This window comes from Humulus lupulus, chromosome 3 (genome assembly GCF_963169125.1).
Source record: "Humulus lupulus chromosome 3, drHumLupu1.1, whole genome shotgun sequence".
Classification (NCBI taxonomy): Eukaryota; Viridiplantae; Streptophyta; class Magnoliopsida; order Rosales; family Cannabaceae; genus Humulus; species Humulus lupulus.
In genome coordinates this window covers 109,174,600-109,200,977 of record NC_084795.1, presented here as the reverse complement: position 1 = coordinate 109,200,977, position 26,378 = coordinate 109,174,600, and the positions used below count along the sequence as shown (strand labels likewise).

Genomic DNA, 26,378 nt, shown 5'->3' with positions numbered 1-26,378 from the left:
CGGGCTCCTTTAAAGAGCATGCTAGATTAGAGGGTCCTAGCGTTCAAGATCGTGAAACTGAGCCTAGAGTCGTGCTCGAGGACGTAGCTCCAGAAGTTGAAGAGCTCCCGGAAGCCATGAGCGCCTTCCAGGAGGAGATGGCTCAGTTCAATGCCAGGCAGGAGGCGTTCACTGAGGAAATGGCTAGGTAGAATGCTGCATTCGAGCAGCAGAAACGGGAAATGGACGCCAGGAGTGAGGAGATCCGTCGACAGCAGGAGGAGGCCGACAGGCGACATCGCGAAGCTGCACTCGCTCTGGAGGCAGCTACGCAGTTGACCCGAGCCAATGCCCAGGCTGCACCTGGAGTGGCAGCCACCCCAGGGGCAAGGACCACAGAAGCTGGTCACAAGAAAACTGATAGACCAGGCAGGGGTGGTAGTAACCCACCTGGTCATGAGGAGGATGGAGTCTGATCGCGCACTGCCTCAACTCAAAGGGGGAACTCCAAAACCCCCTCAAGGAGCCACCGATCAGAGACTTCCAGATCAGGGAGTCACAAGTTAGGCAGCAAGAAAACACCTCCTGAGCAGGAGCGCAATAGAGCTCCTCGTGGCAATGAGACTTCCCACTTCAAAGATGGGCATGGGCGTGATGAAGCTGACACTCATCACACTAACCATTCAAAGGAGAAGAATAATAATAACCATCGAGGAGGAGAGGATCGACCAGCTCAGACAGGAAGGCCACCATGGCATCCCAACCAGCGTAGTGGCGAGGAGCACATTCCACCCAGCAAACCTTCCGAGAAGACTCGGAGTACGGTGTTCGATAGGTTGGGAAAGCACACTGCTCAGAAGGACTTGAGGGACGTCATTGATGATAGAAGGAGGACCGTCCCGGTCGAAGGGCAAGAGCCAATCCGTCCTACCAGTCAAGTAGAAATACTCGATGATGGTTTTCCGGATAGGAACACCTGACCGGGCGGTCCCGAAAGTGAGTCCCCAGTAGTGGCCCCAGGCATCCAAGCCCAGCTTGATGCTTTAATGGCAGCAGTCCAGAGTCTGTCAAAACAACCAGCGATTGATCCAGTGGACCACAGGAGTGGCAGCCCTTTTTGTGCTCGAATTCGAGCAGCTCAACCACCAGCAAAATTCAAAGCACCTGTGCTACCAGTTTATACAGAAAAGGCAGACCCGATTAGGCATGTTGGGAAGTTCGAAGATCAGATGGAGCTACTCGAGGTGAGTGATGACTATCGCTGCAGAGTCTTCCCCACCACATTGTCTGACACTGCCCAAGAGTGGTATTGGAAGTTCAAGCCTAACTCCATCACTTCTTGGGAAAGTTTTAGAAAGGAGTTTTGCAGGCAGTTTAGTGCTGCTCGAACCCCTCCTGTTTATGCCAATCACTTGGCAGATATAAAGCAAGGGAAAGATGAGTCTCTCAAGAATTACATACAAAGGTTCATGAGAGAAGCTAACCGAGCTAATGCGGTTGGAGATGAGGGGAAGATGGTGGCAATTTCTTCCGGCATTATCTACCGAATTCCTTTGTGGGACAGCATCCATCGCCATCCAATTTCAACACTACAACATTTTTTAGACCGGGCGGACAAATACATGAAGTTGGATGATGCAATTGAGAAGGGAGAGAATGGGTTGAACAAACCAAGTGGATCGACTGATTCTCCCAAAAATGGCGGACATGATCAAGGTGGTGGTAAGAAACGTGGGAATAACGGGTCTGACCGCCACAATGAGAAGAAGGCTAAGTCGGGACCAAACGACAAGCCAACTAAGTATGAACCTCAATTCACCAACTACACCACTCTTTCGGCGAGCTGAGCGGAGATCTATTTGGCCAGTCATCAAGAGGTCTCTTACCGGAAACCCCCACCAATCAAGAAGGATATGAGTAAGAGAGATATGAACAAGTTCTATCACTTCCATGGAGACTATGGTCACGACACGAATGAGTGTAATCATCTCAAAGATGAGATAGAGTTTCTCCTCCGATCGGGGAAGCTAAAAAAGTATCGAGCAGAGAAGGCCTAAGGAGAGGGGAGCAACAACAATCCTGGGTTCAAGCGGCAACGATCCCCATCTTTGCAACCTGAACCTGTGGACTTCACACTAGATACTATATGTGGAGGGCCACATCTTGCTGGAGATAGCAACAAGGCGAGGGAGAGGTATGCTCGCACCCTTCGTCACGAATTGGGTGTGGCATCCACCTCCGAAATTATGACAGTGGAGGAGCGACCGCTAAAGAACCCAAGATATGAAAGTGAGTCCCTCACTTTCACTGAAGAAGATGCTCGACACGTGAGGTACCCTCACAATGAACCTCTTGTTGTGACAGTCCAAATTGCTAATATGAAAGTGAAGAGATGTCTGGTCGATACAGGGAGCTCTGTGAACATTATTTATAAGTCATCCTTTGAGAAGATGAAGCTATCTATCAGTGACTTGAAGCCGTGCTCTCAAGTCATTTATGGGTTTACTGGAGAAGGATTGTCACCAGCTGGGACAATCAAGTTGCCAGTCACGACAGGGGAAGCTCCCAAACATGAAACCGTAATGACCGAGTTTTTGATTGTTGACTGCCCGTCCGCCTACAATGTGGTTATTGGACGACCACGGCTCACAAACTTACATGCGGTAATTTCAATCTGGCACCTTTCCATGAAGTTCCCGACCAGTGCTGGCATAGGATGTGTCCAAGGAGACCAGAGGGAGGCTAGGGAGTGCTATAATGCCTCAGTAGCTAAGGCAAGGAAGGTGGCCAAGGAGAGCAACATGATTGTATGTGTTGAGAGAGAGGAGGTGGACGAGATGGACATCGACCGAAGTCTTGCAGTTGTAATCGAAAGAGATGTTAGAGGAGTTTGGCCAAGAGAGCACTCTTGGTTTAAAAGAGCCAAAGACCCCATCCGGTGATGAAGTCACCAAATAGGGCGTTACCCAAAGTGAGGGAAGGGACTTTGATCCTCGCTTTGGGGATTATGAAAGTGATGTGGGACCGTCCGAGGAGTTAGAGGAGGCCCTTATAGATAAGAATGACTCGACGAGAGGGGTCAAAATTGGAAAAAAGTTGAAAGCGGAGGTGAGAGCACAGCTGATAGAATTCTTGCGAAGGAATCAAGATGTCTTTGCCTGGTCTCACAAAGATATGGTGGGTATCTCACCAACTGTGATCAGCCACGTGCAGCAGAAGAGGAGATTGCTTGACAAGGATCGAGCAAAAGCTCTTAAGGAGGAGGTAGAGCGGTTAAAGGAGAATGGGTTTATCAGGGAAGCATACTACCCTGCCTGGGTTTCAAACCCAGTGTTGGTGCCCAAACCCAATGGAAAGTGGAGGACTTGTGTAGACTTTACTGATCTAAACAAAGCATGCCCAAAGGATTGCTTTCCTTTACCAAGAATAGACCAGTTGGTAGATGCAACCTCTGGTCATGAGACATTGTCCTTCATGGATGCATATTCGGGGTACAACCAGATCAGCATGCATCCTCCTGATGAAGAGCATACCAGCTTCCGAACAGATATAGGGCTATACTACTATAGGTTCATGCCCTTCGGACTGAAGAATGCAGGAGCTACCTATCAGCGTTTGGTGAATGGTATGTTTCTCGACTTAATCGGCAAGAGCATGGAGGTGTATGTAGACGATATGTTGGTGAAGTCAAAGGAAGCTGAAGGGCATGTGCGAGACTTAGAGGAGTGCTTCGCAATACTGAGAAAGTACAGCATGAAGTTAAACCCCCTCAAGTGATCATTTGGAGTGGGTTCTGGAAAATTTCTTGGGTTTATTGTGAACTCCCGAGGAATAGAGGCAAACCCAGAAAAGATAAAGGCTCTCATAGAAATGAAGTCTCCAGCTAGAATAAAGGATGTACAAAGCTTGACTGGGCGGATTGCAGCTCTAAGCAGGTTCGTTTCAAAATCAACGAACAAGTGCGTCCCGTTTTTTAACCTGCTTAGAGGAGGCAAGAAGGTTGAGTGGACGGCAGAATGTGAACAAGCTTTCCAGGCCATAAAGGAGCATTTGGCCCAACCTCCTATTCTTTCTAAGCCAGTTGATGGAGAAGACCTATTTTTGTACCTAGCAGTCACGGAGCATGCTGTTAGTGCTGCCTTAGTACGAGAGGAAGATAGAGTGCAGCACTCGGTGTACTATGTTAGCACGCGATTGATAGGAGCAGAATCCCGGTATCTCGTGATCAAAAAGTTGGCTTACTGCTTGGTACTCGCATCACAAAAATTGTGGCCGTACTTCCAAGCACACCCCATTAAGGTCCTTAATGACCAGCCTCTACGCCAAGTCTTACAGAAGCCGGAGTCATCTGGTCGGCTACTTAAATGGGCAGTTGAGTTAGGCCAATTCGAAATCAAGTACCAGTCGAGGACTGCTATTAAGGGTCAAGCTTTGGCAGATTTCATCGCTGAATGTGCCGGGATCGCTGATGTTCCCGACCAGCAAGAGAATGTCACTGGGCAGAAAGATGAACTTCCTGCTTGGCAACTTTTTGTTGATGGGTCGTCAAATGAGCATCATTCAGGAGCTGGAATTATATTAGTCACACCAGAGAAGCACCGAATTCATTGTGCACTGAGATTCGGATTCAATGCTTCTAACAATGAGGCGGAGTATGAAGCCCTCCTAGCAGGCTTGCGACTGGCCAGAGATGTACGTGCCCGGTCGGTGGAAGTAAATAGCGATTCCCAATTGGTGGTCTACCAAGTCTTGGGGGAATACCAGGCAAGGGGTCTACGCATGGTGGCATACTTAAATAAGACCAAAGATCTGCTAGCACAGTTCGAGGAGTATACCATCAAGCTAGTACCACGAGAGCAGAACTCTAATGCAGATGCTCTAGCAAAGCTAGCTAGTGCAAAAGATGCCGAAACTTTGAATATAGTACCGGTAGAATACTTGGCGGAGCCGAGCATTGATGAACAAGAGGCCATGCCGATCACGATAGCTGACACCTGAATGACTCCCATCATTGCTTATCTTGAGCAAGGGACCCTCCCAGATGATCGTAATGAAGCAAGGAAGATTATGAGGCAAGCTGCTAGGTACACCATGATGGATGGGGTGTTGTATAGAAGAGGGTATTCCCTACCTCTACTCAGGTGCATAACACCCGACTAGTCAAAGAATTTATTAGCTGAAGTGCATGAAGGGTTCTGTGGAGATCATGCTGGGGGGCAGAGTCTATCTAAAAAGATCTTGCGACAAGGATTTTTCTGGCCTACCATGAACGAGGACTCTATGGAATATGTGAAGAGGTGTGACAAATGCCAAAGATTTTCTAAAGTGCCCAGAGCGCCCCCAAATGTCTTGAAGCAAATGCAAAGTCCATGGCCTTTTGCAGTGTGGGGTATTGATCTAATCGGGAAATTGCCCAAAGGGAAAGGAGGAGTGCAATTTGCAGTGGTTGCAGTAGATTATTTCACTAAGTGGACTGAGGCCGAACCATTAGCCACGATCACATCGAAGAAAGTGTTGGACTTTGTGGTTAAGAACATAATATGTCGCTATGGTCTGCCTAAGAAGACAGTGTCTGACAACGGCACCCAATTTGACAGCGACATATTTACCGATTTTTGCACTCGGCATGGCATCACAAAAAGTTTCTCCTCGGTAGCCCATCCACAAGCCAATGGGCAGGTTGAAGCGGTAAATAAGACACTGAAGGACATTCTGAAAAAGCGCCTGGAGCGAGCTAAGGGTGCTTGGGCAGAAGAATTACCAGAAGTCCTTTGGTCATACAGGACTACTGCCCGGACAGCAACTGGACATACCCCATTTTCTTTGGCATATGGGTATGAAGCCATGTTACCTGTGGAGATAGACCCACCATCTCATAGAAGGACCATGTACAACCAAGAGGAGAATCATCAATTGCTAGCAGAATCCTTGGACTTCCTCGAGGAGAGAAGAGAGGAGGCAAACCTGAGAGTTGCTGCTCACCAGCAAAAAGTGGCGCGCTACCTCAATTCCAAAGTCCGAGATCAAAAGTTCCAGGTCGGAGATTTGGTCCTCAGAAAGGTGTTTGTCAGAGACCCAGCAGCTGGTGTGCTAGGACCAAACTGAGAAGGACCATATCAAATTGAGCAAGTCTTGCCACCCGGCACCTACAAGCTTGCTTGGTTAAATGGAGAGTTGATCAGGAATTACTGGAATGGCGATCACTTGAGGAAATATTATCAATAAATACTGCTTACAGAGTAGTAGCTTTGTATCAAGTGCTTAACTTGTTATTTAAGTTTTTTGTTTGTGAACTGGCTATTTGCTAACCAGTCATGTTATTTTGAACAATATTATTTTGTTTCAAACTCGTTGTTAGACATGTTTTGTCATTTATTATTACAAGTAATAAAAGAGATCATGCGCAGCGTGGTCAAATCTTGCTACAAATTTTGCATATGTGTTGATTATTCTTGCTTGGCAGTGTTCAACTGTCATTATGATTTAAACAAAACAGGTCTTCTAAGACTAAATATACATATATACCGGACAGTGTTCAACTGGTCGGTATCAGGAGATGAATGACCAACGTTTAAATAGTTGCATGTGTTTTGTAGTGGTTAACTGCTGAAATATGTTTGTATATTCTATGTGTTTCACGAGTAATAACTGCTCGGACAAATTCGGTCAAGTAGCAAGTGATCAAGGATTTTTTAACCCTCAATCACTTAGGGGGCACATAGAGTATACTGGCATGCACATAAGGAATACTGGCGTGCACTTCAACACAGGCAATAAGAGCATGAGCAAAGATATCTGTTTTTGGGCTGACTTGTAAATTTGGAAGTCTAAAAAGGCCATTAAGCTAACTTGTTTGACAAAGCTTAAGTAACTTGGAATTTTTAAAATTTTAAGTTAGAAATAGATATTCGTGTGATAATAAAAGTTATGCTCATAAAATGTTAGAGCAATAAGAGCATGAGGAAGTATATTTAGTATGGACTTATGAAATGTTTAGAATTTCTAAGTTAGAAAACTAAATACTCATGTGAAAGTTTAAGGCATATAGAAACTTTACTATTCACAATAAACTTGTAATGTCTTAAGTGTAAAAAGACTTAAAAGTTTCAAGCTAGCAAAAAAAAAAAGTAAAGTGCAAGTGCCAAACAGCTCAATCATACGAGCAAAAGTATAAAAAAAAAATACTATGATAAAAGACTCGTAGGACTACAACTGGTCGTGCAGGAGCTCTCTGATAGGATGAGGAGTCACTGGTGTGCTGCTCTGGTAGGCTGATCAACCCCCTCCTCGGCATCAACTGCTCCTCTTGCTCGGAATGATAGTGTAGAGGAGGCGGGTGTAGGGCCGGTAGGATTAGCAGCTTCCTCAGTAGCCCTGGCCTCACATCTGGCGAGCTCCTCTGCCTTGATCTCATCGGTGAGAAAGTTGAGCTTGAGGGGTTTATTTAGCTTCCACACCTAGTAGAAGCAGTTGAAGCAAGTCTCCTGGTAGCGGGTTAGATCGGCCTCCTTCTCTTGCTTCAGCTCTTCATTCTCGCTAATTAATCCCTCATTCTAGCGAGCTAATCCCTCGTTCTCACGAGTCAGTCGGTCCAGGCGACCAGTCAAGGACTTTTTGGCTTGGGTTAGCTGATCATTCCCATCAGCCAACCCCTTGAGAGACTCCTTTTGCTCAGTTACAGTCTTCTCCGCTTGTTCCAGCTTGGACTGAAGAGCGTTCGTTTTCGCTCGAGCCTCCACGAGTTGATCATTTAGGACCTTGATCAACTCCTTGTAATCGACTAATCGCTGCTAGGCGTGACAGAAGGTCATAAGCGTCTGCATGAAAAACAAAAAGTTACTACAAAGCATTAACGTAAGTAACAATCTATCTTGTGGTCGAGCACTTACATTTGTCAGCTGAGCAATCCCTTTATCTAAGACAACATCAACACTGAGTCAAGGAAAAGATTCAAAGCCTTGAATCATTGATGCATCATGGAGGGTCTGATCAGCTGCCCCCCTAAGTTTGGTGTCAGCAGCTCGGAGTGCCTCGCTCGGGCCGGACGGGCCTGGGGGAGTTAGGCTCGTTGATGGAGGAAGTGAGGAAGGTGTCAACTGCGGGATTGTGACTGACCCCTCAGGTTGTCTCCCTTGGCTCGGTGGCATTGCCCTCGGGACCTTCCTCGGGGGAGTGAGACCACTTCCTTCGCCAGATTTCCTCTTTGGAGCAGGAGGAACGATGCAGTGCCTGAACATCTCTGATTCTGCAAAAGAGGAAAACATGAGATTCGTTAGAAAAAAAAATATATATAATAAAATGTAGATAAGTATATTATTACTACAATTTGATTAGTCTCGAATCACCAAGTTATTAAACATATTCCTATGACTACTAGACCTGAGTTGAGAATCTGATCAATGAAGTCATCCTCGTCGTCCGAAGATGAGCTAAGTTCTCGCTCAATCTGGATGGCATTTCCTTTCCCGGATCGAGCGGGAATAGCAGATCTGTGCTGAGGCTCAGACTGAGGCTCCCTAATGACAAGGTCGCCAGGTCTATGAGAAAGCGGAGATGGCCCAGGAGAAAACTGGTCAGTCACTACCTCCGTGCCCGCATTGGACTGATCAGTCGTGTTGTTCTCCCCAGTGGTACTTTCCACTGTCATATTTTTGTCACACGGTATCAGGCCCACCATCTGAAGGTAATCTACAGTGACCAAACTTTTCACGTCTTTCTCCTCGGTACTCATGTTAGCCAACGCCTCCGCTCGATTGAACATCCCTTGAGTAGGCAAGGGTCGCTGGAACGGACCCACATGTGTAAAAGCCAAGTTGTTGGCCTTGATGTCTGATGTGAGGAAATATTCTCTGTAATATTTCCCGGGGTTCGACTTGTGTGCGATACCGCTAAGGTATGTAATCCCCTTTTGCCTGTGATAGAGGTGAAAGAAGCTCGTGTTCTTGTGGCTGGGGTTAGTCCTGAAGTCGAACAAATAGTGTACCTCATGAGGAGTGGGCTCGTCCTAACTTCGCAGAAAGTAGAGAATATACAGCGCGGACAGTGCCTGGATCCCATTCGGTGCGATCTGGAATAGGGAGACGTTGAAATAATCCGCTATAGACCGGAAATAGGGGTGTAGTGGGAGTGTCGCTCCTGCGTGGATATGGTGCCTGGACCAGGCACAGTATGCTCCGCCGGGCCTATTGGCTCTCTGATGAGGGCCCGGGCATGTCACGTTCACCCCACTCAAACCCAAAGCTTGGATGTGTTTGTGGAACGTCTTGGGATTGAGTTTTGAAGGCTGGGCAGTGAACCAGGAAGGTACTTCTTCTCTCCCCTTCCATGGCTTTTGAATGGCCAAGTTCTGGACCTCGGTGGAAAACTCCTGAGAAGGTGATCCTAAAGAAGTTGCAGTGCGGGCCTCGCCGCGTTCCACCACCTTTTGCACCGCTCTACGGGCAACTTGTGGATCTTGGTCCTGGGGGAGTCTATTAGATTTCTTCACCCTCATCGTCGACTGTGCAGCTTGTTGAAGAAACTGTTCCTCGTGGAGGAAATACAGGGCTGAACGGGGAAGGATCCGCTTGAAGCGACGAAGGCGATCCTCGGGAGTACGACTGGTGGAAGATTTTGATGAGGAATCGCTGTTTTGAGGAGTCTCGATTGACTGCGGGATAGATGTATCGGAGTCCGTATGGTTGTCACCTCCCCTATATTCGAAGCGATTCATCTACAAAAGTAAATAAAAATGGGGAGGTGAGTAACCATACAGATAAAATTCAACAAGAACAAAATTTATTTTTATAGTTAGAAAAATTTATCTAAGTGGTAAAAATATAGCATGCATGGAAAAAAGATTTTTTGTGCTTAAAGGTGCCTAAGAAATGTTTAAAAAATATGGCATGAAGAATGCCATGCTTGGTCCGGTCGGGTGCCTAGACACCCTAGGAGATGCTTCCGAGGAGCCAAGGGGTGCCTAACATCCAAGTGGTGCGTCTAATGCCTTGGGCGTGTGAGTCCGAGCGGGTGCGCATGAATGTCCGAGTGCTGGCGCCGAAGCATCCGACCAGCAGCAGCTCCAGGCATGCGAAGGGCTGAGATGTCCGAACAGCAAGGTTCGTGTCCTAGCGGAGTGGCGTCCGAGTAGCCACGCATCTGGGTCTGTCCATCCGAGCAGCTGCGCTGCCATGCTCCTGTCCGAGGAGTGTCGAAAGACCGTGCCAGGCCTGTGTCCAAGCCATGCACCTCCGAGGAGCCAGCGCCAACAACCCGAGGACTCCGATCGGACATCAAGGATCCGAGGAGATGGGTTCCACATGGTCTGAAGAGTGCCTATGCAATCTGAGGAGTGCACATGTGGTCCGATCGGACCACATGTTTGCCCAGAAAAAATAGTGGCCGATCGGCCATATCTCTAAAACTACCCCATTTTTCATACCCGAACTTCACCAAAAAACCCCTATATTCCTTGAGCCGAAAATAAAAGCTTAAACTCCCTAGCATAAACATGTTTCCTCATCCAAACACACAAACACAAGATCAAAATAGAGAAGTTGAAAAGTTCATCAATGTTCTTGAAACCCTCTATGCCATCAAAAACCCCAAAACCCACAATCATAGTTTATGCTAAATTGACTTATTTTCTTGAGATTCTTATGAAATTGAGGATAATGTTGGGTTACCCATAGCACAAACATCATCAAAATAGTCACCCAACACATTATATCTATGTGATTCATGAGAAAATTCAAGAAAAAACTCTCAATGGGGTTTCGGCCACAACATGCTTTTTTCATGAAAATTTTTGAAAAAAAAATAACAACAATATGAAAGCATAAAAGAGGAGACTTACCCAACTTTGGAGAACCCTTGAGTTGCTTGGAGATTGCTTGAAGGAATGAAGAACTTCTTCTTGGAGTTCCTTGGAGTTTCGGCCAAGAGAAGGAGAAGCTTTAGGGTTTCGGCCAAGAGAGAAGAAAGAAGGAGAAGGGTTTTTAAAATGTGATTTTCTTGTGTAAGAAAGAATGTGTAAGTGTAGGGGTTATTTAAAGGAAAAAAAAGTGGGAGTTACCACTTATTTTTGGACCCTTGGAATTCTTAGGCTATTTTTTCTCCCCACGATCTTAGACAGTTATTTGCAATGATCGTGGTCTGTAAGTTGTGGTCTGCTGCATGGCGGGAAGATGAACAGTTATTTCTTATAATGCCGTCAATTGTGGAGGAAAAAAGTTTATTATGTGAAGTATCATATAATAAACTTGGGGGGCAAATGTTATCCCCAAAATTTGAAAATGATGATGTGGCAATAGGAATGACAAGTGTCAAGGAATGGTTGGGTGATCTGGCTTAGCAGCAGCCCAGTACATCAATGAAGAGTTTTGACTGCTTGAGAGGTGTCATGACCGACCGGGTAAGTTGCATCCGACTAGGAGTGACTTTGTTGTCCAGCACTGGCATGTCCGAGCCAAGTGCACCCGAGGAGCCCGATGCGTGTCTGGTCAGACACCATGCGTCCGAGAAGCAACCCAAGTGTCCGGTCAGACACTCTATGCTAGAGGAGAGGCATCCGGTCGGACACTCATCCGAGGAGAGTGCATGCCTTGTGTCCGCGATGAGGCATGGGTTGGTCCGAACGGACCATGTTTGGCATGGTGCAGGTTGAGCGTGTCCGGCCGGACACCTTAGGCCCGAAGAGATGATGGCCAGCCGCATGCATCCAAGTAGGCGTGTACTTGGGCTAGGGGTGTGCCTGGTCGAACGCATGTCCGAGGAGAGATAAAAGGTCTGGTTGGACGCATGATCGAGGAGAGACAAAAGGCCTGGTCGGACGCATGTTCGAGGAGAGACAAAGGCATGGTCCTTATGCATATGTCCAGCAAGTGCATGACTATCCAAATAGAGAAGTGGCATGCTAGACCAGAGTGCTATGGCCAACCCGAAGGTGATATTCATCAACCAGATAGAGCAGACTACGTCAAGATTCCCATAAACGGCTTCAACAAGAATCGGTCTGGGCATACGCGGGAATCTCTCATTCTTCACACAAATTAGGGATTCAGTTGCATTTTGAATATTTTTTGTAATTTAAATATAATACGAATAATAAAATATCCCGATCCTAGGGGATATCAATGTATGATCCTAAGCCTATAAATAGATGGCTGATGAGATCATAAGAGGACTTTTTGCAATTTGAAGTTTTGGTCTGAGTTTTCTAGAGAGAGAAAGTGCTTTTTCTTGAGAGAGAACTCTTTTGTATTCTGAGAATTTACACTGAAGAAACTCAGTTGACTAAGGTTCATCTGATCTTGAGTGTAGATAAAATAATCAAATCTCTAAGTGGATTAGGCTATTACCAAGATATTGGGGCTGAACCACTATAAAAATTGTGTGTTCTTTATTTTCTTTATTAAACTGTCTGTGTCGTTTGAATTCTCTTGAAGGTTTGTCGTTTTTAACGTTCTCACGTCGTTGGCCAAAAACGCGGTCAACAAATAATATCAAAATTTTAGAAAGAAAAAAAAATCTAGTTTTAAAAGTTTTTAATAAATAGATAATTTTTATAAATATATATTTATATAATTTAGTTTATTTTTAAAATTATACTATTCATTAATCTTTTTGCAATATTTTTCCAATTAATAAAACAACTCTTTTTTAACTAATACAAATTTTATAAATATGTTAAAGAATAATAAATTTAAATTTTTATATAAAAATTATAAAAATTATTATAAATACAAAAATTAATAATATGAAAAATTTAGAAACAAAAAAATCTAGTTTTAAAAGTTTGTAATAAATACATAATTTTTATAAATATATATTTACATAATTTATTTTATTTTTAAAATTATAATGTACAAATTTTATAAATATGTTAAAGAATAATATAGTTAATAATATAGTTAATTTTATCAATATGTTAAAGAATAATAAATTTAAATTTTGATATAAAAATTATTATAAATACAAAAGTTAATAATATGAAAAATTTAGAAACAAAAAACATATAGTTTTAAAAGCTTTTAATAAATACATCATTTTTATAAATATATATTTACATAATTTAGTATATTTTTAAAATTAGACTATTCATTAATTATAATTTTAGATTTTTTATTTGAATTTTGGCAACATTTTATGAATGTCGACGTTGGGGTCAATAGCGACACTTTTTAACTGTCAGCATTGGTCTCGAATTAACTATCGGCGTTGGGGTCAATAGTGACACCTTTTAACTGTCGGTATTGGTCTCGAATTAACTGTTGGCGTTGGGGTCAATAGCGACAGTCAAAAGCAACGGTGACAGTTATTAACTGTCGGTATTGGTCTCTATGCCTACAGTTTTTAACTGTCGCCGTAGAGTCCCACTAAGCATTTACGACAGTCAAGTCGGGATAGCATAGTTTTGTAGTAGTGTTATTTCAGTGGGATGAACCTTACATACAAAAAAAAATATGATTTCACTATGATAATCTAAATCTGGGAAAATCACTGAAATAAATATAAATACAATCAAGAATTTATGATAACTAAGAAGATTTTCTAAGAAGATTATCTATTAGTATGGACATCCATTTATATATTATAATATTTATAACAGTTTTTTATTATTATTACTATATTTTTCACTCCAACGACTTGTCGTTATATTGGATTTGTGTGCTTAGTATAATCGCATTTCCTCATATAGGCTGCACTGCAGTGCCTTATCCACTACTACTCCTTGTCACTCGCTCTCCCTCCGTTTTGAGAGTTCGATCAATTCAATTGAGTTACGAAAACCCATTACGACTTTGTGACCAAAAATGGTTTCGAGGACATTTGCGTTTGCAGCTCAGTCTGCCCTTTACTGCTTCTCTGATTCGCCCAAGCTAAGTTCGTCCAAAATATCCGGCAAACAGACTCATGCCCTTTTCTCCACCGACCACAGGAGCTTCGGTTTTACCATTAAACGCCCCAATCGAGTTCCATGGCTCCCTGAACCCAAGCTCAAACGGTTAAGTTCTATTCGCTTCTTTAATGATGGAGATAAATCCAAAGATGGTCTCCAAGTGAAGGTAACGTTTTATCGAGTTAAATTCGATATTGGGTTCTGGGACATTTGCAAGTTTGCAACTTGACATTTTACATGAGTTACATTTGTATATATGTTAAGGAAGTTGGTCATGGTCTCTTGGGGGTCTTATATGCTATGGTTTTTCTGAATGTAAATTGTTAAGCATTAAAGATTTTGGCAATAACGCTTACCTTGACAAAATTGTCAGGAAACTGGATTAGACTGGCCTATTCTGGAGCGGTGGGAGGTGCCTTGGGGTTGGCAAACAGCGTCCTTGACCTCCTTGGCGTGTGGACTAAGGTGCCATGTTTTTTTCGGCTTCTTTTCCATCTTTTTTGAAAGAAAAAAAAAAGCAGTGTTATTAGTTGGTTCTAGTTTTCGATGTAGAATGAAATTTATATTTTCCCAGGCAGTTTTGTTTTGACAGGATTAGTAGAGGCAGCAGCTATAGCCTACCTAGGACTTCGTAGTGATGAGTTGAGTTTAGATGAGAAGGCAGAGATTTTGTTTCTCGATCAAGGGTATGCATACTTTTGCTTTGATTCAGTGTGAATTTTCAGTCTCTTTCTTCTAAGATTTTGGTAGAGTTCAAGAAAGCGTACCTGCCAATTATGAACTGCTTCTTATATTTGAGGTCATGGTCATATGTTACTATCGCTTAAAAAAACTCCCCAGATAATTGGCGGTATTGAATATGCTATGCTTGAATTATTGCTCCAGAAGCCCATTAAATTAAAGAGTGTGAGCTGATTGACTTGCTGTTTTGGCAGCATTACTACTGCAGTTGTACTTGCAGTTTTATATGGCGTTGCTAACTCCTTCCAACCACTACCTGAGGACATGTACCGCTATGGTATTGATCTTTGCAAGCACTTTCATTCTTTTTATTCAGCGTACAGGTTTTCTGAATTGTTTTTATTTGTTGGTGATTTTTTTTCCCTTTTCTGCTGTCATTTTTCTATTTGTTTTAATTACATGATTTTCACCTGAAAATGTGTGCATGTTTTATTAAGTTTCCCTTTACAACTTCATGCAGAAACATTTGATGTGTTTATGCATGTAGCTCATGTTGCCACATATCATGTGGTCCAGCAGTGTAAATTATTCCATTAAACTGATATCAAGTACCTTATTGATTCAGATTGGAGGAATCCTTTCAATCTACAGAAAGGGTGGCTTTTGTGGGCAGGGATTGGTCTTGCTGGTGCTATAGCTGCTATTTCATTAACAGGTGTTGCTGTATCTTTTTTTAGTGGCGATAGCCCACAACGAGAGGTTAGGAGCTTCTGAAGCTTAGTTTTTAGTTTCTTTATTTCACTTTAGGTGCTGACACAGTAATAGTTAAAGATTTGATTGACTATTTGTGGAACTATCTATTCTAATATGATGAAACAAGTTTTTGAGAAAAATGTGCAGGGCCTCTTTCTATGCTAAACCCTTTAATCTTGTTTCAGACTGATGCCTTAGTTCGCTTGCTTCCGTTGATTGGTTCTTCGAGTATCAGGTACTTCGTGAGGGAGGTCAACAGTGAGACATTCCCATCTTAAGGCAGAATCATGTTGATTCAATGAGTTAAACATTATCACATATGAAGCTTTAGGATTAAGAAATTGATTTAAGTCTATTGATTTTTATTGTAGCACTGCTTGCTTGGTAGGCATCACAGGAGTTCTTGCTCCAATTCTTGAGGAGAACGTGTTTCGAGGGTTTTTTATGGTGTCCCTGACTAAGTGGTATAGTTGTTTCCCATCTCTAATTTGTTAGTTCTCCATTATTCTATTTATTATTTTTTTTATAGGAGACACTTTTATAGAATGAAAAAGGAATTACAGAAAGTTAATTTTACATTATTGTACTGTATTCAACTAGGAAGTATAATAAGTCCTCGCTGACAGAAGGAAAGCAAAAGTCGTATTCCTTTTCCTTAAGCAAAACAGTACACGGTACAAAGGCTATATAGCCATACAATAGAGGTCACCTTTACTAATAATAGGTGACTCATCAGCACAAAATAAGTAAAAGAGATACAATTATATCACTTAATTAATTACTGTTTAACATCCCCCCTCAAACTCAGGGGGCTAGGAAGCACCGTGAGTTTGTTCCGTAATTCCTGAAAACGAGATGCCACAAGAGGCTTAGTTAAACAATCAGCAACCTGGTCCGTCGAAGGAGTGAATGAGAGAGAGAGAGTGCCACGGTTCACGCGTTCCCGAACAAAGTGATAGTCAATCTCAACATGTTTAGTGCGAGCGTGTAGGACCGGGTTTGAAGCCAAGTGAATGGTGCTCATGTTATCACAGTGAAGTGTTGGAGGAGCAGTGAGAGAAAAACCAAGTTCCCAAAGGAGAGAAAGAAGCCAGGATACTTCAGAGGCTCCATTCGCCATGGCTCGATATTCCGATTCAGTGCTGGAGCGGGAGACCACTTTTTGTTTGGAGGATGACCACGAGATAAGATTCAGACCCAAGAAAACACAATAGGCACTAGTGCTGCGACGATCATCAGGACATGCGGCCCAGTCGGCATCAGTAAAGCAATGGAGAACAAGATTGGGATCGGGTTGGAGAAGAATACCGAGATTGGCAGTGCCTTTGAGGTAGCGAAGAACACGCTTAGCAGCCTGATGGTGAACCGTGGTGGGTGAATGAAGAAATTGGCAAAGTTTATTCACTGTAAAAGCAATGTCTGGCCGAGTAAGGGTGCAATATTGTAAAGCTCCAACGAGGCTTCGGTAGGCAGTGACATCCTCAAGAGGATCCCCATCATAAAGTGACAATGGTGTAAGAGAGATTGGTGTGGATACGGGTTTGGAGTCCAGGAGGGCGGTCTTGGTAAGCAAATCTCTGATATATTTGGTTTGTGACAAATGAAGACCAGAGGATGACCGATGAACTTGGATTCCAAGAAAGAAGTGTAGAGGACCGAGATCTTTGACGGCAAACTTTGTGTTGAGATAGGTGAGCAGAGAATTAATGGATGAAGATGAAGATCCGGTGACGATGATATCATCCACATATATAAGCAAAAAGATAACAGCTGTAGAAGACCGATATATGAAGAGAGAAGTATCCGCTTTGGAACCAACAAAACCCCAATCCAGAAGAGCACTACTTAACTTAAGGAACCAAGCCCGAGGGGATTGCTTTAAACCATAAAGAGATTTTGTTAACTTACACACATGATGGGGATGAGATGGATCAACAAAGCCTTCTGGTTGAGTCATGTAGACAGTTTCAGTGAGATCACCATGAAGGAAGGCATTTTGGATGTCAAGTTGCTTGATATGCCAGTCATAAGATACAGCCAAAGAGAGAACCAAACGAATAGAGTTGGGTTTAATGACGGGGCTGAAAGTCTCATGATAATCCAGACCGGGAGTTTGGTGAAAGCCCTTAGCAACAAGACGAGCCTTGTAGCGGTCAACGGTACCACGGCCTGTAAGTTTGATACGGTAGACCCATTTGCAACCAATCACCTTACAGTTAGAAGGAGGCGGAACAAGAACCCAAGTCTGTTGCTTGGACAAGGCAGTAATCTCAGTATTCATGGCAGCGGTCCATTGGGGATCGGTACTAGCTTCTTTAAAATTGGTTGGTTCAACTGGAGTACCTGTAGCCACACTATAAAACAAACGGGGCTTGTGAATGCCCAATTTAGCTCTCGTAATCATCGGATGCAAATTAAAATGGGCAGGGGTAGGTTCATGTGGACCGTGCAAATTAACATCAAAGGAGTGGTGGTGGGGAAGGAAGTAGATGAAGGACTAGAAGGAGTGGTATGAGGGGTGGATGGTGTAGGGAGACTAGGGGAAGAGGGAAGCCGAGAGGTAGCAGTAGAAGGAGAGATATGTACTGGAGAAGGAGTATGACTAGGGGAAGGAGAGGGAGTTAAGATAGGAGGAACACGAGTGGTGGGAAGAGGAGGAGGAAAAGAGAAGGGTAAGGCAGTAAGAACACAGTGAGGTTTGGTTGGTGGAGGGGAAATCGCAGGAGGGAGGGAGAAAGGAAAGCAAGACTCATTGAAAATGACATGGCGAGTAACAAAAATGCGACCAGAGGAAGAATGAAGACAGAGATAACCCTTGTGTTTACTGCTGTAACCGATGAAAGTACAAGGAGAAGAACGAAATTCAAGTTTGTGACTATTGTAAGGTCGAAGGAAAGGAAAACATTGGCAGCCAAACACCCGAAGTAAAGAATAGTTGGGAGACTTGTGATAGAGTAGTTGATAGGGGCTGGAATAGCTAAGAATGCGAGTAGGGAGACGATTAATTAAATAGATGGCAGTAGAGAAGGCGTAGGGCCAAAAAGGAAGAGGCATTTGGGCATGAGCTAAAAGAGTGAGACCAGTCTCAACAACATGACGATTTTTGCGTTCAACACGACCATTCTGTTGGGAAGTGTAAGGGCAGGAGAGATCATGACGAATGCCATGTTGCGTGAAAAATGTGGACAGAGTACGGAATTCACCACCCCAATCAGTGCGAACAGCTTGAATGTTACTTTGAAATTGAGTAGAGACCAAATTTTTAAAGTTGACAAAAGTTTGGAAGGCTTCATCTTTGGTGGTAAGCAAATAGAACCAAGAAAAACGTGTAAAATCATCAATAAACAAAAGAAAATATTTAACACCAGTGATAGCTGTGACAGGAGCCGGACCCCAAATATCAGAATGTATTAATTCAAAAGGCTTGGAAGCCCGGGATACAGAATTAGGAAAAACAAGTCTGTGAGATTTGCCTAATTGACAAGCAGTACAAAAAGTTAGGCTATCTCTTTTTGGAAAAGAAAAATTACAAACAGAGGAAACACGAGAAACAACATCTTGAGACGGATGACCCAAGCGAGAGTGCCAGACATCAACAGAAGACTTGGATGACAACAACAGGTGAGGTGAGGAAGAGGCAGAAACAGGGGAAGACGGCGAGACCCGATAAATGCCGTGGTCAAGCAGGCCTTTGAGGAGGATTCTGTGGTTGTCCTGATGTTTGACAAAGAAATGAGTTGGATGAAATTCAACATAGACATTATTATCCAGACATAATTGAGAAACACTGAGCAAATTTTTAGATAATGTAGGTGAATGATAAACCTGACAAAGTTTGATGGTGGGGGAAGTAGAAGATGGTAAAGAGGCAGAGCCCACATGAGAGATAGAAGCCAACTTACCATTGCCCATTAAAATTTGATCAGAACCATGATATGGGGTGGCTGAGTCCAAGAGATTCAAGTCCGGAGTGAAGTGATGAGAAGCTCCGGAGTCCATATACCAAGCTGGGTCAGTAACAACATTGGAGGATGAAGGAGTGGGTAGCAGAGGAGGGTTGGAGGATGGTAGTTGTTGAGTGAAATAAGCATGAAACGGACGGGGAGGTGGTGAAGATGGGTGATACTGAAGGTTAGTGCGATGGTAACATGAGGAAGCTGTATGACCCATTTTGAAGCAAATTTGACATTTGGGTGGTCTAGACTGTGGACGAGAGGCAGAGGGAATCCAAGGGGCAAAGGAGCGAGAGTGATGGGAATGAGTATATGGTGGGCGAGGGTGTTGGAAGGAAGGAAGAGATGGGCGAGGTGAATGAGAGGAAGCATGGTTGGCATTGGGATGTCGGGGAGAAGACTGAGATGGTGGAAGTGGAGCTTTGGGGCGCTGTCTAGGAAAAGGTAAGTTGGCAAAGTTGGCTTGAAGGGAGCTGATAGAGGCGGCTGCTGTTTGACGATCTAGCCGAGCTTCATAACTAAGAAGAAGAGCATGAACTTCCTCAATAGTTGGCTTGACAGGACGAGCTAAAATCGGGGTGACAAATGCGTTATACTCCGGACCCAAACCATTTAGGAGATAGACCAAATGATCTTGATGAGAAATGGGTTCACCCACAGAAGCAAGAGTATTGCAGAGGGACTTCAGTTTTTGAATGTAAGCAGAGGCTGTGAGACCGTCCTTTTTGAGACCTTTTTGAGAGACTGCAAGGTAGTGCGAATGTCTGAGCTCCGAGCAAAAGAGGCAGCAGTGTAGGTACGTTCCAGAGAGACCCAGATCTCTGAGGCAGTGGAGAAGGTCACAATCTGTCCCAGCATAGAATCGGAGATTGAGGCATAAAGCCAACTCATGAGAAGCCTGTTGTATCGGTGCCATGCCGTGAACATTGGATTGATTTGGGAGGAGTTTGAATCGGCAAACTGAGGAGGACAGAGCACCCTCCATGTGAGGTGTTGAGGCCGTACTGACAGCTGAGTCCATGGGGAGCCGTTATGGCTGTGATACCATGACAGAAGGAAAGCAAAAGTCGTATTCCTTTTCCTTAAGCAAAACAGTACACGGTACAAAGGCTATATAGCCATACAATAGAGGTCACCTTTACTAATAATAGGTGACTCATCAGCACAAAATAAGTAAAAGAGATACAATTATATCACTTAATTAATTACTGTTTAACACTCGCTAACACATCATTCCCATAAATTATTTACCTGTACCAGTTGCTTTGTAATCTCACTAGAAAAGCCTTCAACCACTTGGTTAAACTGGCTTATATTTTTCAATTATTGCCACCCATTAACTAATATCCATTAGTTTTTTTCCCCACAGGTTACCTACACCTGTTGCTGTTGTTATTAGTGCAGCTGTTTTTGCGCTGGCGCATCTAACTCCTGGAGAGTTTCCACAGCTTTTTGTGCTTGGTAATTAAGTTTAATCTGAACACCAATTTTTTGTACATTGTCAACTAGATTTTTCTGGAAAGCTGGTAACAAAAACGTTCCTTATCACATTATTGTTTGTTGGTTTCCTGGATTACTTAAAGCTGTATTGATCTTCTACATTCATCATCTTTGCAGGCGCTGCTATGGGATTTTCATATGCTCAAACTCGCAATCTTCTGACTCCTATCACCATACATGCTTTCTGGAACTCAGGAGTAATATTGGTTCTCACCTTTCTCCAGGTATAAGCCTAATTTCTGTTCTATAACTTTGTCCCACCAGGGAGCCCACCTACTTTTGTGCTCAATGAACTTGATTGCTTTTCATTTCCGGGTTTTGTATCAAGTGCTTAGACCTCTTTTTCTTGTTGATTGTTTATGTAGCTTCAAGGATATGATATCAAGGAATTGTTGCAGGCTACCTGATGATCTTTTAATATTATAAAGCAGAGCATATGTTTCATTGGATTAGTTATTACAGACCTGGATAATTTATTTCTTGGATAAGATGTTTAGATCGAGTGAATATAGGTTGGAGCTATTCAATGTAAAAATTAACAAAACTAATGAAGTTTTGAAACATGATTGCATTACTATTTAGTCTGTTCACCGTGACAACTAGCCAATTGTATTAAACTATTTATATATTGATTGGACTATGGTTTTATACTATTTATGATCGTCAATGACAATTTTTCTTTGCTTTGTCTTTTATTACAACTGACCTGGTTCCGGGCATTATTGTTTAAATAATTTAAGTTCTTGTGATTTCACCTTTCCTTAGATATATAAATATCTATCTGATCTCCACGTGAGCCATTCTAATTAGGGATGAAAATCTCTTTTTGTTTTTAAACAATAATAAAGAAGAGCCAAACAAGGGTGTAGGTCCTATATATAATACATGGGATGCTGCCATGTGGGCATATAGTCTATATTTATAACGTTGAGATAACCAGTATTAGTTAAGTTGAGCTGGTTATTAAATGGGTTAAGTGTGGATTAAGCATAATAATTGACGAGTGCGTACTAGTGGTTTGAAGTTAAAGTGGATGTTGGGTTAGCAGCTGTCTTCCAATGAAGTGTCCATACATGATGTGTTTTAGTATTATTTTAGAGAAAGGGTTATAGTGCCTTAAACGTAATAATTACTGAAAAGGGGTATCTATATTAAGGGAGTCGAGACTCGAGAGTAGAGGGTGTATGAAGGGGGTTGGTTTGAAAAACGTAACCCAAATCCATTGACAATTGCGTGTACTATACATAATATGCACAATCCAAGTTTTCACTTATTACAACGGCGAAAAAACAATTGTATTGGAGGCATTTTTATGATGTGCAATTAACGTTAGTTTCATTTTATTTAGAAAATTTATTAATTATTTTTAGTAAGTTTGTATGATTGTCATAATATAAAATTTAAATAAATAAATAATATTATATATAAAAGAATGACATAAACATATTAAAAGAAAAATTAAACTAAAATATTATTTATGATTTTTTTTAATAAAAAATAATACAATAACATTTTAGATCACAAACTATCCTATTTAAGGTACGAATATTAATGATAATATTATTCAAATCACACCTTAATAATTGGAGAAAAAAACTTATTTATTTTTTATAGAAGATAAATGTTGTTATAATTTTTTATTTAATTACACAGTCATATTATTTATATATACATGACACTTATATATAATGTATTTATTATGTATTATATATTATTGTAATAACAAATATCTAGTTTTATAACATGTGAATTTATATTAATATAATTATTAAATATTTAGTTTTGTATTAAATATTATTATAATAACAATATTTGATAATATTTTAATTTATATTAATATAATTACTCTAGCAAAATTTTATAAAAATTAAGACTATATATTATATGTTATATATTATTATAATAATAATAATAATAATTTATAACATTTGAATTTATATGGATATCTCTTCTATATAAAAAAAATGTGTAGATAACGAAAATTCTTGGTTTTAACGGTTTTTTATTTTTTTTCCGTTAGCTTTAACGGAATATTCTTATATTTAAATGAATATTCTTATAAATAAATAAACATGACATAAACCTTAAATAAATAAATAATTAAACAAATTAAAATAAGGTATTTTTAAAATATTTTACTATAATAATTACTTAAAAATAATAAAACCATACGTTTTATAACTTAAATAAAATTTAGTTAAACTTAAATTTCACTTATTAGAATAATATCATATTAAACATTATCACATATATAATCTACTATCAACTAGCAAATACCTTAAATTTAAAATCTACTTATAATATTAATATTATATTAAACATATAATATATAATATCTTGTTGCCACTGCAAAATTCAAAAACTATAACAAACATAAATTTAAACAAAAATTAATTAATTAAAATATGATATTTTAAGATATTTTATGATAATTTAAATAATTAAATAATATTTGTTTAAAAATAATAAAGCCAACTCAATACGACAAATTACATAAATCACTCAACTTTCTCTAATATATAAAACGCAAAAACAAGAAATATCCATCAATCGAAATACCCTATTCTACATAAACATATATAAATATGTATATAATTATAAAAATGAAGCAAAATGGTACCTGGATCTTGGCCTCGACATTGTCGATGGTGTCACTACTCTCGACCTCGAGAGTGATGATCTTACTAACAGTGAGGGTTTGAACGAAAATATGCATCTTTCTTCTTCTAGCTACTACTACTACGCCTTCTTTTTTTGGTTTCGAGGGTTTGAAAAATTTAGTGGAACCAAGTGTGGTTGTATCATTTTTTTTATCTTATAAATTTGTATGATAGTCTGTATTTTATCAAGTGATTGAAACTTTTTTTCTTCATCAAATTCACCAAATGATGTTGCAAGATACATTAGAAGCTAAAAATAGTTTATGCATGTACTACTCTACACTATGACTTTTTCTATTCTTATTTTATTCTATTATTAATTTTTTTAAAAATATTATTGTAATTTATATATGTGTTATATAGCCATATAAATATATATCAATATTGTATTTAGATGTCATATAGAGATTATTGATATAAATATCTATAGAACTATATATATATATATATTTTTTTTTTTAAAAGTGAACCAATTTTTATTAAAATTATAGACAATATTTTACCCTAATTTTTTTTATACATTTATACTTTATATTAAACATCTTTTATTTATTTGTATGATATTGCTTATTTATTTAAAATTTATATGATAATTTAAAAATTTAATAAAAATAAATACATGTTTGAATAAGCATGTTTACAACTTTAAAATTAAGCAAACGTGCATTGCACATTGCACACTACAACAAAAGGTAGTATTATCGGCGGAGGCTTCTGCCAATAATAATAGGCTATTCCGCCGGTAATGTATAATACCGGCGGGGGTCCGCCGGTAATACTCGGTCGGTAATTAGTGGTATTACCGGTGGACTGACACTTCGTTGGTATTCTATTAATACCGACGGATTAATAGGGGCGGGACTTCGTCGGTGTAAAAGAATAGTCAACCTCATTTGACTCATTTAATACTAGCGGGTCCCGCCTCTATTAATCCGCCGGTAATAAATTAATAATATTAAAATATAATAATTCGTTTCATTTGATTTAATAATAAATATACATATAATACTTATTTAAAGATAATAATATTTAACATAAATTAAAATTAATAACACAATTAATATTCATAAAAAAATTTAGCATTATTATTAATCATAAAATTAACATAATAAAAATATCAATTGTCTTAAGTTAATTACATATAAACTAATTATAAAATAAACATAATAAAATATCAATTGTCTTAATTTAATTAAAAAACGTAAACTAATTATTATTGTTAGGATCGGGCCAACTAGGTGTAAAATATTCATTAACATTCAGGTCAATATCTTGAATACCAATGTTAGGGCGCGACAATGGTGGTGAAGGAAACTATAGTGTTGGTTATGAAGGGTAATAAGCTTGTGGAGACTGCTGCTGCGAAGATGATCCAAATTGTTGAGTATGTGGTCGCGCCGAGGGAGACTGATGCAATAAACTCTCAAACTGACCATACCTCTGCTACGGTTGCTGCTGCTGCGATGAATCCCCAAAGTCACGATGCCTAGGATGTGACGTCTGAGATCCTGCAGGGACGTCAAGGTAATAAAAGGGAGGGGACTGGGAGGAGTGTCCATACATGTACTGAAATTGTTGTGATGTACCTCCATACATGTTAGGAGAATTATGTTGAGGTGGATGAAAGTGTTGTTGTTGTTGTGGCATCGACCAAGGAGGTGGACTTTGAGAAGATATACCACCTTTAGGTTGTGATGGTAAATACCGTTGCAGAAGGCTGTCAAACCGCGACTCAGTTTCTGAACTGGTATGCTGATGATTACCAGATGGACCTTGTTGAGATCTCAACATCCGGATCTCTTCACGCATTGACTTCATCATCTCCGCCATAGTAGCCATGTCTTCTTGAGACGTATGAATAGGTTGGGCTTGTGACTGACTTTGACTTGTGGAGCTGGAAGCTGATTTTTTCCCTTTCCCTGTGCTGTAGCCCACTCCTCTTTGAAAGTCAGACCTCTCCCCAAGTACTTTACTCATAATCTCGTACTGATCGATCAACGAGGAATCAACAGTAGATCCAGTTTCAGATCCCTCTGTCGGTCCTTGAGACTGGCTTTGAAGTCGTGCCCTCTCAAGCTCTTCCGTCATTTTTTCCAGTTCATAAAAAAGTGTTAGAAACACAATAGTAACATAGTTTAATGAAAATAATAACACAAAAGTTTAAACTTACAAAAGTTTCTCGAGCTGCGTCGTTGACAAATTTTTTTGTCGATTTTCTTAAATGGCAATCTTTCCAAGTATCAATAACATGTTCATCAGGGTTTGCCTATACAAATGTAGAGATAGTATGTTAGAACGTATAATTTTGTTAAATTAAATTAATATTTTTACTTACAAATTGGTGACGTTTAGCTGCCAACGATTTTGTGCATTGCATCGATGTATACTTCATTTCTTTTATATTTTTCTTGTTTTGGTTGGATCATGCAATAAATTTTGGGCTAAAAAACTACTGAATAATATCTTTCCAATTCTCCTTGGTGCAATGGTCAGGTGGGGCAATGAGAACACTCTCCAAATATTCCGGCTTAGAGTAATATTTTTTGAAGTATGTCTGATGTTATTTCTCTTAGAATATCTTTTGCGCATCTCTATGTAGATAGTTTTAATAACTCTCTCAGGTTCTGGATGACCATCAACATTATAAAAATGCTACATTAGAAAAATAACACGTTAGTTTAGTTTGTAAATGATTTTAATAAAAAAAATTATACCATAAGACTTGTTCTAATTTTTTACCTTCATCTTTTGTACGACTTGCTCCTTAAATTGTTGAGGTACATCAGCAAAATCCAAGTAATGTCCTGGCAACAACAAGGTGACTTGGAGGCCTATCTCGCGGACAAAAGCTTGGTCCTCCAAGCCAACCACTTTGTCCGTCCTAGGATCAAGTTGAAGATCTAGTGGTTTCCCGGCATTCCGCCTTCGAATTTCAACTGGTATGTTATTAGCTAGGCCACAACCCTTTCTTCT

The 26,378-nt window shown here is 40.6% G+C and overlaps 1 protein-coding gene across 1 annotated transcript; it reads left to right on the top strand.

The window, feature by feature from the left end:
* The first annotated feature begins 13,666 nt into the window (after window positions 1–13,666).
* LOC133823054 (uncharacterized) lies at window positions 13,667–21,440 on the top strand. The gene is made up of 10 exons (XM_062255630.1): window positions 13,667–14,024; window positions 14,232–14,323; window positions 14,437–14,544; window positions 14,794–14,876; window positions 15,165–15,298; window positions 15,478–15,527; window positions 15,664–15,756; window positions 20,615–20,706; window positions 20,863–20,969; window positions 21,111–21,440. The coding sequence occupies exons 1-10, from the start codon at window positions 13,773–13,775 to the stop codon at window positions 21,150–21,152; spliced, it is 1,053 nt and encodes a 350-aa protein (XP_062111614.1). The 5' UTR covers window positions 13,667–13,772; the 3' UTR covers window positions 21,153–21,440.
* The last annotated feature ends 4,938 nt before the right edge of the window (window positions 21,441–26,378 follow it).

What these genes read in the sequence shown, in the direction of transcription:
- LOC133823054 (XM_062255630.1), top strand. Translation starts at nt 13,773, where the DNA reads ATGGTTTCGAGGACATTTGCGTTTGCAGCTCAGTCTGCCCTTTACTGC. An exon ending in TGAGGACATGTACCGCTATG is followed by an intron (nt 14,877 to 15,164) that starts GTATTGATCTTT and finishes TTATTGATTCAG; the next exon opens with ATTGGAGGAATCCTTTCAAT. An exon ending in ATTGGTTCTTCGAGTATCAG is followed by an intron (nt 15,528 to 15,663) that starts GTACTTCGTGAG and finishes TTTTTATTGTAG; the next exon opens with CACTGCTTGCTTGGTAGGCA.